At 37.4% G+C, this 13802-nt stretch overlaps 1 protein-coding gene across 3 annotated transcripts in view; it reads right to left on the reverse strand.

Annotated features, from left to right (window-relative positions):
* Spice1 (spindle and centriole associated protein 1) overlaps window positions 1-13802 on the reverse strand; it is a 50769-nt gene that overhangs the window by 19937 nt on the left and 17030 nt on the right. For 2 of the 3 annotated variants that reach the window (XM_042676921.1, XM_042676922.1), the window contains exons 7-12: window positions 11649-11755; window positions 7538-7585; window positions 4123-4253; window positions 3780-3917; window positions 2924-3186; window positions 1051-1182 (exon numbers count right to left, since the gene is read on the reverse strand). In XM_042676921.1, coding sequence (XP_042532855.1) covers window positions 1051-1182; window positions 2924-3186; window positions 3780-3917; window positions 4123-4253; window positions 7538-7585; window positions 11649-11755 — 819 coding nt within the window. The remainder of the gene's footprint in view (window positions 1-1050; window positions 1183-2923; window positions 3187-3779; window positions 3918-4122; window positions 4254-7537; window positions 7586-11648; window positions 11756-13802) is intronic. The other variant, XM_042676923.1, reaches the window with a different exon arrangement.

The raw sequence follows: 13802 nt of genomic DNA on the forward strand, positions 1-13802 counted from the left end.
AAACATGAACTTATTCACTTTAGAGTGTTAGACTTAGTGGCATGTGGACTATATATGTCCATTCATACAACACAATTTGTCTAGCAGTTCTTCTAGTCTTTATGGCTTATGTAAATTAGTAATGGCCCATAAGAACAAAAAGATAAATAAAACTTTATCTGCAGTCACACAGCACAAATTCTCAGTAATGAGTATAACATAATTAGTAAAAGTAATGATAGCATTATCCAAAAACATATCAAATGTACATAAAAGAAGAATTTTTTTTTTTTGGTTGGTTATGGGGCTTGAACTCTGGGCTTGGGTGCTATCCCTGCACTCTTCAGCTAAAGGCGAGTGCTCTACCACTTGAGCCACAGCACCACTTCCGGTTTTCTGGTGGTTAATTGGAAATAAGAGTCTCACGGACTTTTCTGTCTGGGTTGGCTTTGAACCGTGATCCTCAGGATCTCAGCTTCCTCAGTAGCTAGGATTATAGGCATGAGCCACTGGCGTCCGGCCATTAAAGAACATGAAAGCCTTAGATTATCAAGAAGAGCTATTGTCTAAGTATTATTTTTTCAAAACAGCAGTTAGAGGCTGGTGGTTTGGCTCAGGGTACAGTTGTTTTCTTAAATTTTGTGAGGCCCTGGGTTCAGTCCCAAGAACCATAAAAAATAAATGAGTAATCAGTCTAGTGGTAAAGCAAATAAAGATACTGTACACAAACTACAAATAGCATCTGATGTAACCGAAGGAAGGCTGAATTGAAAACTGACCTTAATGCTCATACTTTGAAGAAACTACCAGGATACTGGAAGTTATTATTTAGATATAGATCTATCTTTTCCACTACATAGTGTATTTCTTATCCTATAAACTATTCATAGCTTTTACTATAGTACTTCTGATGTAAATGTTCAAAAACACCTACACTGATGATGATGATAATGAGGTTGTTAAGTAATCACATCAACATAGAAACAAAGGCAACTCAATGAGAATCCTATACATGTGTAAAGATCCTTTATAAAACCAAACATGGAAAAATTTGGAAGAGCATCTAAGTACCTGTGTGGTAGAATTTTCTTCTCTAAGAAGAAGAATTTCAGCAGTCAGAGCATCAATGAGCTCTCGATGATCTCCTAATATTTGTTCTAGTTGCTGCCTTGTCTCTACTTCTTTACGTAATTGAAGCTCACTCTAAAAAATAATTACATACATACGTAGGTAGGTAGGTAGGCAGACAGACAGAAAGACGGATTGACTGACAAAACAAAAATTCCCACCCAAAAGCATCACATATTGAAAACTAAAGGTTTTTACTTCAACATGGAAAACAAGATAATTACAAAGAAGCTTTCATTATATGATAGCAATGAAACTTGAAAATTTTTATAAGAATGTTTATTAAACTTAATTTAATGTGTTGTTTTATCTTCTTTCCTTCTTAACAATAAGCAAAATGGTATGTAGAATTAAATAACTAAATTTTTCATAATATACATATTTTTGAATATTCATAGACCATCTCTAGGACATACTGGTATGAAGTAATGATGGCAGGCTATAAGGAAGAAAACAGGTTGGATGGAAGTTAAAGATAAGAATTAGAAGGAGGGGCTAACAACGCTCGATAGGAAATGGACTCATTACCTTGCTCATGTAAATGTAACCCCCTCTGTACAGTATCTTTACAATAAAAATATATATTAAAAGAAAAGATAAGAATTAGATTTTTGTAGGTGCCAGTGGCTTCTGCCAGTAATCTTGGACAGAAAAGTGAGCTAGACACTATTTCCAAAATAATCAGCAAAAATCAGGGCTGAAGGCCTGGCTTGAGTGGTAGGGTACCGGTCTAGCAAACACAAGGACTGAGTTCAGATTCCAGAACCACAAAAAAGGCATGAGGTTTTTCATTCTATACATCTTTGAATTTCATGCTATGGTATATAGCACCAATTTTGCTAAAATATAATTTTAAAAATTAACATTGAATCATGTTGATTGCATCCATTAATGGTTTAGCTTTGGACAGTACATGCTTCCAATCCTGTAATACTTCCCAAGCACCAGAAGTACACTCCTGAAGATTACTGACTTAAGGGTCGAAGGGATGAGGATTTTCACAAATACGACAGTACAAAACATCTTATTAAACATCATAATCAGTAACTAATTATATTTTCAAACAGTACTTATTAAAACATTTTGTGATATTTATTTAAGATTCAAGTTCATGGCAGTGGTGCTGTGGCTCAAATGGTAGAACTCTCCTTGAGTTGAAGAGTTCTGAGACAGTGCCCAGGCCCAGAGTTCAAGCCCCATAACCGACCAAAAAAAAAGATTCAAGTTCATAATAAGTAAACTAATAAATTTTTTTAAAGATAAAATACCCAACAAACCCTTAACTCTACAGAATTATAAAAAAACCATTATTATTTAGAAGCAAAGAAACAATTCTGGTTTGTTTGATAAATTATTTCCACAACAGTAAGACACTACCCACTTAGATAATGAAACCACATACAAATTACCAGTCATATAGAAACCATGAAGAATTTTCATACCTACCAAGTGTACAGATTTAGGCAATATCACTCTCCAAATTGAACTAACATGGGAATAAAGGGGAAAGCAATAGGCAATAGTGTTAATCTGTAACTGCCAATCAGTAGTACTTAGTGTTATCACAAGATACGAATCTATTTATAGCAGATTTGCCTTACTAATTATAATTTGCTAAAGGCTCCTACAAATATCATTATCTAAGCATGTATCTACTGGTGGTAGCAGGAAACTATTGACTTTTACTGTATGTGATCAAAAATATTTTTTTTAGCTATTTAAATTTGATTTTGAGGATGCAATAAATTATATAAGAGGAACTTCACTACACACAATATTTCTGACTGAAGCGATTTGCATAACATCCCACTCTTACCTCTTTAAGGTATCGAACTAGGCGACAGAGAGAGCTCACCAGCGACAAAGTGAAGCCTGTGAGACCCTGACCACTCTGAAGTCCCTTGACCTCACGTCCTGTCCACCGCTCATATTCTTCCATTTCATGTTCCACTTCATGTATCATGTGTTTAAGGATATCCAGGCTGGCACTGTTGCTACCTGGTATGTCTGCAGAGGTTGTGCTAGCTGATAACATGTTTTCCTTTTGCTTAGGAGTATGCAGATCTGGTTTTCTTTTCACTACAAACGACAGAAATAGTTTTATTTCAAGATCAGTACAAATGGGGCTGGGAAGGTGGCTCAGTGGTAGAGTGCTTGCTTTGCATGCATGAGGCCCTGGGTTTGATTCCTCAGCACCACATAAACAGAAAAAGCCAGAAATGGCGCTATGGCTCAAGGAGTAGAGTCCTAGCCTTGAGCTGAAGAGTGAGGGACAGTGCCTAGGCCCAGAGTTTAGGCCCCATGACCGGCAAAAAATAAATAAATAAATAAATAATAAATTAAATTAAAAAAAAGATCAGTACAAATAACAACTATAAAATTACTAGAAAAAAATCATTATTCATCATTTATAAAAAGTCATTATAGAAGTTACCATCATTTTAGCATAAACATCTGCATAGTTTAAGAGGTCTATACTATCTGCAATGAATATACTATAACTTTCTTTTCTAAGTTATGTATGATTAGGAAAGATTTTGTAGCCAAGCTTTGGTAAACTCTAATTATATCCAACTGAATTAGTAAGGAGTAGGGAAAAAGATTTTAGAGATTAAGGCAGCTATATCAATGCACATGTTTAATAATTCATCTTTATAAAGGAGGGGTGGAACCTTTATTTAGCAGCTGTTTTTGCTTCCTTGAGTTCAGCACCTGTCCCACCACAATGCTTGAGCCTACAGTCTCAGTAGATTCCTCGGGCTGAAGCCTGCTTTGGATTCTCTTGACGGCACTAGTAGCATTCAGAGCAGCTGAAAGGAAGCACATTGCAACACACCTCGAGTAAACAGACTTTCTTTAAACAGTATTTCAACTAACAGATCCATCAGAATATTAGTCAATTAGCCTACATAAGAATGTCAAAATTTAAAAGACATTTCTTTAAAAATTACAGTGTTCAAGAAAGAACCTAATTAAAGCAAATTACTAGAAATAATGCAGAGGTAACAAACAAACCTCTTGGTTCCCTTGATGATGGAGATCCTGGAGGAGTTGTTACTTGTGACTGTGTTGCTAATTTCTGCTGAATATCAGTCCACAATTTATTAATAAACTCAGAATTTTCTTCCTTTAGTTGGTGGAGAAACCTGTAAATTATGTGACAATAAGCTATATTAGAGTTAACAGGTGTTATCACTGTCATTGTCCTTTAGCACTGATTTGAAGGAGCTTTTAATTTATTTGTGTGTTTGTTTATTCATTTAGTTTTTGATGATCATGGAGCTTGAATTTGGAGCCTGGGCATTGTCCTTGGGATCTTTTGCTCAAGGCTAGTGCTCTACCACTTTGAGCCAGTTTGAGCCACTTCCAATTTTCTGGTGGCTAACTAGAGATAAATGTCTCATAGACTTTCCTGCTGGCTTCAAACTGTAATCTTCAGATCTGTGCCTTCAAAGTGGCTAGGATTACAGGCGTGAGCCATCAGAACCCGGCTTGAAGAAACTTTTAATAATTTACAATCAAAGAAAAAATAGTTTCACTATAACCAAAACAGGCAAAGAGCCCATTATCTCTGTGTTAGAAGAATCATTCCATCTGCCTCCCAGGCTCCTATTTATCTTGGCACCAAGCAGGAGCATTGGCCTTTTCTGTTTTTTGTCATGCTTCCCTCCTTCCTTCTCTTTAAGGTAATTATGTGAAAATGAATCAGTCTCTCTGAGCTTAATAATCGGAGAAATGCTCAGCCTATTTAAATTGCAAAATACATCACAGTTAATTGAATTTCTATTAGGAGAGCATGCACTATAGAGAAGGGCAAGAGTATGGCTAGCACTGAAGTAGGAGGTGAAGCATGTGATTCATGGATCTCCTCAATGACCTCAGCAGAAGCCAACAAAAAAGAAGGGGTTACCCAGGAAAGATCTATCAAGGTTCTCTTTTCTAATAGAGTAGATTGCCATGAGTCACAAAAGACACAAATTCTTTAGCCAGCAGAAATACAAGTTTGGATTCAAAGAGACAGAAACAGGATGATGATTTGGTACCAGACTTCTAGTTTTCTACACACAAGAAACAGGCTGATAAAAGTACTTAGCTACAAATGTAGATTATCCTTCAAGAATAAGGAAGGATGATCTCAAGGCCAGAGCTAAAGATGTAGAAGCAAGCTGTTCAAGCACAGACACCACAGCAAGAGCCACAGAAACAGAGGAGAGCTAGTTACCCAGAGAATGAAGACTCAAGATTGCAGAAGGTTATTCCCAAGCCAAAAATCTAATGAGTTTACCCTGCTATATTTCAAAGTTGTTGTAGTTTTGTTTTCTTCTTGTAATTTTGATTTTGCTTTCTTCTTTTGATATTTTTCTCCTTTAAAATGAGAATACTGATCTGTTATATCAGTATATTATACTGATCTGTTATATCAGTATATTATGAAAGCAAATAACTCATTTTCTAATTTCACACACCTAGAAAAGCATTTTTCAACAGAATGGATCATTTCTAAAGTCTTATATTTGATTTGTTATTCCTTTTTTTTTTTTTTTTTGCCACTCCTGGGACTTGAACTCAGGGCCTAAACACTGTCCCTGAGCTTCTTTTGCTCAAGGCTAGCATTCTACCACTTGAGCCACAGTGCCATTTTCAGCTTTTTCTATTTATGTGGTATTGTGGAATTGAACCCAGGACTTTATACGTGCTAGGCAAGCACTCTACCACTAAGCCATATTCCCAGACTTACATCTGATTTAGGTGATGAGATTTGGAACGTTTTTTGTTGGGGAACAAGATTGGGGCTTGAACTCATCAAGGCTTTCAACTTGCTAGACAGTTACCACTGCCTCTAGCCTTTTATGTACTGGTTAGTGTGTGTGTGTGTGTGTGTGTGTGTGTGTGTGTGTGTGTGTGTGTGTGTGTGTGTGAACTTGCTAGACAGTTACCACTGCCTCTAGCCTTTTATGTACTGGTTAGTGTGTGAGTGTGTGTGTGTGTGTGTGTGTGTGTGTGTGTGTGTGTGTGAACTTGCTAGACAGTTACCACTGCCTCCAGCCTTTTATGTACTGGTTAGTGTGTGTGTGTGTGTGTGTGTGTGTGTGTGTGTGTGTGTGTGTGTGTGTGTGTGTGAACTTGCTAGACAGTTACCACTGCCTCTAGCCTTTTATGTACTGGTGTGTGTGTGTGTGTGTGTACACGCATTCCTGTCCTGGGGCGTGAATTCGTGTGTGTGTGTGTGTGTGTGTGTGTGTGTACACGCACTCCTGTCCTGGGGCTTGAATTCAGAGCCTGGGCTACTGGTTTGTGTGTGTGTGTGCTCGTGCGCACGCACGCGCGCGCGTGTGTGCGTGCGTGCGTGTGTGTGTGTGTGTGTGTGTGTTTGTGTACACGCACACTCCTGTCCTGGGGCTTGAATTCAGAGCCTGGACACTGTCCTTGACCTTTTTTGCTCAAGGCTAGTGCTCTACCCATTGAGCCATAGCTCCACTTTGAACTTTATAGCAGTTAACTAGAGATAAGAGTTTCATGGACTTTTCTCCCTAGGCTGGCTTCAAATTATGATCCTTCGATTTCAGCCTCCTGAGTAGCTAGGATTACAGGCATGTGCTACCAACACCCAAATATACTGGTTATTTCTGAAATAGGTGTCTCACTCTTTGGCCTGGATGTATGCTTGGACTGTGATCCTCCTATTTTTCATTTCCCTCCATAGCTGATATGACAGGTACATGGTGTCATGTCCAGATTCTTTCATTGAGATGAAGTCTTGCAAAATTTTCTGCCCACACTGGCCTAGAACTCAGATCTTCCTGATCTCTGTCTCTCACAGATAGCAGAGCAAATAGCTAATAGCTATCCTAGCTACATCAAGTTATTAGTTAAGAAGAAGCTTCATGTATATGCTTTGGCTTCTACTCTCAGCCTCTAAAGTGGCTAGGATTACAGGCATAAGTCAACAGCTCCTTTCTTGGGCCAATGGTATTTGGGTGAGATTTTAAACTTAAACTGATGTTGAGACTTGGAGGATATAGGGATGGGACTCTGTGGGCCACTGGGCGCATCATAATTTAAATAATAAATCCTACAGATGTTTCGCATCCTAGAACCTGAAAAATATTGCCTTTTATGGTAAAAAAAAAAAAAGGAGGCTGAGATATCTGCAGGTCAAATTAAGAAAATTGAGATGGAATGCTGGATGTGTGGCTCGTGTATCTGAATGCTTGTTTGCCTAGCAAATGCAGGGTCCTGAGTTCAAACCACAGTACTTAAAAAAAGATACTGAGATGGAGATGGAAAACAAATGGAGAATCAGACAGACAGACAGACAGACAGACAGAGAGCTAGAGAGAATAAAAACACAGGCAAAGACTAAAGTAATGAAGCCAGAGGGGAAAAGGCCAAAAGCCATCAGAAGAGTCTGGAGGGAATGTGGTCCTACCTTAATGTCTGCCTAGTGAAACTGACTTTGGATTTCTGGCTCCTAGAACTGGGAAAGAACATACTTCTGTTATTCTAAGTCACCAGTCCAGTGGTAATCTGTTCCACAACCAAGAAACTAATAAACCACTTAAATTTATTTTGTAACTTTCATTGTAAATGCTCAACAAATCTTTAATGATTATCCTTGAAATTTGGGGGCTGGGAAGTAATTTCTTTAAAGTAGTTGCTCCATCCAAAGACAGCAAATTCCCTTAGATCTGAAACTCAGGTTTTTTTGTTTGGGGGGGGTTTTGTTTTTTGTTTTTGTGTGTGGTGTGTGTGTATATCTGGTCATGGGGCCTGAACTCTGGGCCTGGGCGCTGTCCCTCAACTCTTCAGCTCAAGGCTAGTGCTCTACCACTTGAGCCACAGTGCCACGTCTGGCTTTTTTCTTTTTGCTTATGTGGTGCTGAGGAATTGAACCCAGGGCCTCATGCATGCAAGGCAAGCGCTCTACCTCTGAACCACCTTCCCAGCCCCCTTGGGGAGGTTTTTTTATTCTATTTATTTTGGGCACGGATTCAAATACAAGCTTCTTCCATTTTCATTGATGAAAATTCTGTTTTATAACAGTATTAATTGCAACAGCATTCTAATATTACAACTGTACAAACTAAGCTAGGAATATTATGTATCCTTAATTTATACCTGTAACAGTCAAACCCACACACACAAAGGAAGTTGCCCAAGCCTAGTGGAAACAAGCAATTTGTCACCCAATCATTTTCACTTGGAATTCCATCCTTTTGCCATTGATAACCCTAAATATCAGTTTTCCAACCCACATCTCTATTATAATTTTATGACAGAGCTCTGCAGAATAAGTAAGACACTGGTAAAAAGAAAAAATGAGAAAACAACTGTAATCACTACTTCTTCCTAAATGAACTGAAACATCAAAAACTTACTAGACTGGATATGCTGGCTCAGACCTGTATCTCTTGGAAGATGGAGACAAGAAGACTGTGGTTCAAAGCTAGTCCCTGTACAAGTTAGTAGGACTCTATCTCAAAAACAAGACAGGCAAGCAAGGAAGTTAAGAGAATTTCAGTCTGAGAACAGCTCAGGTGAAAGTACAAAAACATATCTTAAAAAAACACCTAAAAGCAAGAGAAAAGAACAGGAACCACACACCAATGGCTCATGCCTATAATCCTAAATATTCAGAAGGCTGAGATCTGGAGATTAAGGTTCAAAGCTAGCTCACATAGATAAATTCAGGAGACACTTTTAAAGTTAACCAACTGGACATATGACTCAAGTGGTAAAGCAGTAGCCATGAGTGAAAAAGACAAGTAGAGTGGGAGGCCCTGAGCACCAAAAATAAACCAATAACAAGAAGGGACATGGCTAAAGCAACAGAGCAGGAGGCCCCAAAGCCTAAATTCAATCTCAAATTCCACAACTGGGGAAGGGAGAGACTCAGCAGGAGCTTATGAAGATTGGATTTGAAATATTTAGAATATTTAGCATTATCTCAGTGAGAAATCTGTTTAGTGCTCACAGAAACATACAGAGATTTTTTTAAAGCTGCATAATATCTGAAATATTATACATTCTACCTTGTCAAAGTAAGGAAATAGAGACCTATACATTTACTAACTAGTATATAAGCAATGGCTTGTTCTCTTGATTCTAAGTTAATATACCACCTTAAAACAGACATTAACAAGCTAATGTAATGCATGCATGCACAACTAAAATTATTTTTAGCCAAACAAAGTAAAATACAATAATTTGATTGACATGTATAGAAAAAAGGCAATTCAGCTTATACCTAGTTTTATTTCTGAATAAAAAGTGCTCAAGGTAACACATATTTCTAAGTGTCTCTAAGAAAATGATCAGTGGAATGTGAATCCCTGTGTATCTTGCAACCAAAAGTGCAAATAAAACAGTACCACACCATCCTCTATATTACTCAAAGACAATTTCAAATTACCTATAAGTAGAAAAAAAAAAAAAAAACCACCCAAACCATCACCAAATTCCAGTGAAGACATTTGTGAAGCCCGACCAGATGCTTTGGTCATAAGTACACAGAGACAAAGAAGGCTAAGAGCCTAATGTGACAAATGCTTTTTAATAAACCTAGGAATTCCCAACACTTCAAAGAAACATGTAAGTACGCAGAACCCAGGTGGTAATCTTGGGGCACTTGGAGGCTGAGAGAAGGAGGAAAAAGCGAAAGTCCTTCAAGACAAAACAGAACCACCATAGAGATAAGAGATCAACTTTCACCCATCGATAACGTTTATATTAAGATTAAGTATCTATTAAATAAACTACACTTAGACTATAATGCTATGAAACTTGAAACCTTATGAGACACTCCAAACTCTCCACAAATGCACAGACTAAAGATGTTTATATCCACACAAAGATAATATAACCAAGTAAAAACTGAAATGGTACAAGTAATGCACTCTCCTCGCCTCCCTACCAAAAGAAGCAGGCAGAAGAAAGCTATAACACAACACTCCATATGAAATTAAATGTACTTCTACTGCACTTGGAGATTGTGTGTGTGTGTACATGTTGGAACATGTGAATGTGTGTATACAAACCTTGAATCAGAAATTCTAAAACAAAAAACAGAAACAGATAAATACCAGAAAAATAAAATAAGCACTGCCTGAATAAGAAAAAAATTAAAACCCAAATACCATTAAAAGAGCAGAGAAAATACAACCAATGGGAAACCACTGCTGGATGAGGTGGTGCACACCTCAGATCAGGAAGCTAAGATAGGAGAATCTCCAGTTCAAGGGCATTCTAGGCTGTATAGCAAGACTGTATCTTGGAGAGAGGGAAATATTAAACATATTAAGCATGTAGTGCTTATGTGTATTATACTATCCATACATAACATGACAAAGTTGGCATCAAACATACCAACGCTATTACCGTTACAAGATTATTCTGACAATAAAAGAATAAAGATTGGCTACCACACCAGACCCAGCTCTGCACTGTATACAAGAGACACACCTAGCATAAAATAACTGCTAAACAGAATATAAAGTGCAAAACATTAAATATAAAAAATAAAGATGAATCAGACAATTGGAAAGAAGAAGAAAGCAGAGGTTTCGTTCCTTGTATTAAAGTAGAACTGAAGCTAAAATGCATTAAATTCTTTAAATTTTTATTAAGAGATAATTTATCATGCTGTCAGTAATCAATTAAAGACATAACATTTATGAATATCCATGTACCAAAAACTGCAGCAATCCTATTTTATGAGAACATGTATTTTCCTTCAATTAAATATACTTAAATAAGAAATGCAAAGAAAAAGAAAAACTAGTAATAGGAGACTTTAATACACTACTCTCAGTATAATGATAGTGGCAAAATTAAAGACACAAGTAAGCAACACAATCAATGAGATAGGTCTTACAGATACACATTTAGAATTCTCTACCTTGTTAATAGAGCTGTACCCTCTTTTCAAGCACACACATGGAACGTTCACTAAATGTGATCACAGATTAGGTCACAAAGAAAACATCATTAAGTTCCACAAATAGAAATATTACTAATCATACTTGGAATGCAATGCAATAAAACTAGAAATAACAGAGGATCTAAAAGTGTTCTTTCATCTTCTGAGACCACTAAAAGGGAAAATATAAACCTAAATTATGTCTTTTCTAAAGTAGTAAGACATTGTCAAAATGTACAATACACATTTGAAATAATGATAGTTTTTGTTTTTGTCGGTCATGGGGCCTGAACTACTGGGCCTGGGCCCTATCCCTCAGTTCTTCAGCTCAAGGCTAGTGCTCTACCACTTGAGCCACAGCACCACTTCCAGATTTTTTCTGCTTATGTGGTGCTGAGAAATCAAACCCAGGGCCTCATGCATGCAAGGCAAGTACTCTACCACTAAGCTACCTTCCCAGCCCCATGATAGATCATTTTTATTGGGACAACTGGAGACATCTAAGGTATACAGATTTGATAGTAGCATGAGCTGAATGTGCTTTCCTGATTGTGGTTGTGTGTAAATGAATGTTCTTGGTCTGAGGAAGCACACACTAAAGTAAGATGCCATATATACATACCTGTCTGTATTCATGGCAGTTTGAGAATTATCCAACTCATTCTCACTTTCTTCTGACTGGCTGTTAATAGTGCCTTCTTCTCCATCATCATCTACTTCATTAAGAGCCTATCTCAATACAATAATAAAAATTACAATAACTGATTTAAATACACATTTTTCCTATTTTTTTGTTTCTTTTATTTATTTAATTGGTCCTGCTCTTGGTGTAGGCTCTATCATGCCCTAAACCTCTTTTGCTTTTATTATTTTTCAATACAGTCTCAGAGTCTTTGCTGGAACCAGTCTGGATCATGATCCTCCTCTTTATCCTTCCAATGTTGCTGGAATGATAGGCATGAACCATAGTATCAACATTTTTATTAGTTGAGATGGGGTCTCACAAGCTTTTTTCCCAGGCTATCTTCTCAATCCATCTCTCAAGTAGCTAGCATTACAGGTGTGAGCCATCAACTTGGCTCTTTTCAGCTCTTCCTGAGTCTAACCCTTCCATATAGTCTACAATCAACCCCTCTCAACAAATTCTACATTATCAATCATCCTTTCTCTCTCTAGCATAATTTCTCTCTATATTATCTTCAATAATATGTGCAAATATAAGTAAACTTTCCATCTGACCCTAACCCTATCTACTAACTACTATTACTTTCTTTCACCACGAAACTCCTTGGAAGTTGTTCTCTACTTGTAAACTCTTCAGCTTGCTTCTGACTACTCTATTCAAAATCTTCTCTACAAGATAGTATTGACACATTTATTCCTAAGTCAAATCAATATTTCTATCTTTGCTTTTCCCTTACTTCTATGACTCATTAGACTTTAATGATCACTCATTTGTTTCTTTTAAAATCTTCTTGATACATTCTTTTAATATCTCATAACTATTACACCACAATTTCTTGGATTTTCTTGTCTTCTGGCTGGCTGTTCATTATCTCCTTTATTAGTTTTTTTTTTCTACCTGCTTTTTAAACACAATGGGACTCAAGGTCTTCCTGGTCATCTGTTTGAACCTTCTCTTCTCCCATCTGACCCATTTTCTAAATGATTTTAACTAAAGCCACAAGTGCAATTGCAAGTCAAATCCTGTTCATTTCCAAATCTCTTTCACCCAAATCTGTTTTGAGCCCTAAATATGTACATCAACTACCCAAAAGATATCCCTACTCAAATGTCTAAAATTGAACATCATAAAGCCTCTCCCACCATTCTTCCAGAAACTTCACTGCTGCCAAGATTACCTAGGACCACGAGCAGCAAGCACCACTATTTCTATTCATTTGCTCAAGCCAGCAACTTGGATTACTCATGTTTCTCAACTATCACATCCAGACAGCCACCCAATCTTATCAACTCTACTGCCTTTTAATCACTCTCAAATGTACCTCTATCTTTTACTTTTTCCCTACTGCCATTGCTTTGGATCAAGCTCTCACCATTCTCAGTAAGATTCCAACCAAAGTCTTCTAGTAGAGAGCTATTATCTAAATATTGTTTGTCTTCTCCAAAACCAGTGACATTTAATCTCCATTATGAAATACTAAGTGGTAGGTGCAAGTGGACAGTTAAGAAAGTAATTAGTTCTGTCCTCATGAATGGACCAATCCATTCATGCAATTAATGGATAAGTGGGTCTGTTATTAACGGCCAGTTTGGCTAGGTCTCCTGCAGCACCTTGTCTCTTACCATATAGTGCCACATGTACCTAAGAGATCTTCCAGAAAGGAGGCCACCCTCCCCCACAGTATTTGATGTTGGTATAATCTGTAGAGGGGAAGGGGAAAAACAAATCGTTTAAATAGGGATACAGGTGGACCCATTGCAACAATGAGATGTACAAGTCGTTATGTTGAAAAGGAACTTTACAACTTGGGGGGGGGGGGGGGAGATTGGGAGGGGGGAGGGAGGATGGGAAGGGATGGGAAGGGGAAACAAAGGAGGAGGCTCCAATGCTTGATAAGAAATGTACTCATTACCTTGCCCATGTAATTGTAACCCCTCTGTACAGTATTTTTACAATAAAAAAAAAAAAGGAGGCCATCACTATATATGGTCCTTCAACTTTGACTAGAAAAATAACCCAAAGTAAACCTATTACTATTACTACTACTACTACTATCACTACCGACCCAGTCTATAGTGTTAGTAGCAACAG

The sequence above is a fragment of the Dipodomys spectabilis genome, unplaced genomic scaffold, assembly GCF_019054845.1.
Source record: "Dipodomys spectabilis isolate Male_0828 unplaced genomic scaffold, ASM1905484v1 ptg000032l, whole genome shotgun sequence".
NCBI classification, from domain to species: Eukaryota; Metazoa; Chordata; class Mammalia; order Rodentia; family Heteromyidae; genus Dipodomys; species Dipodomys spectabilis.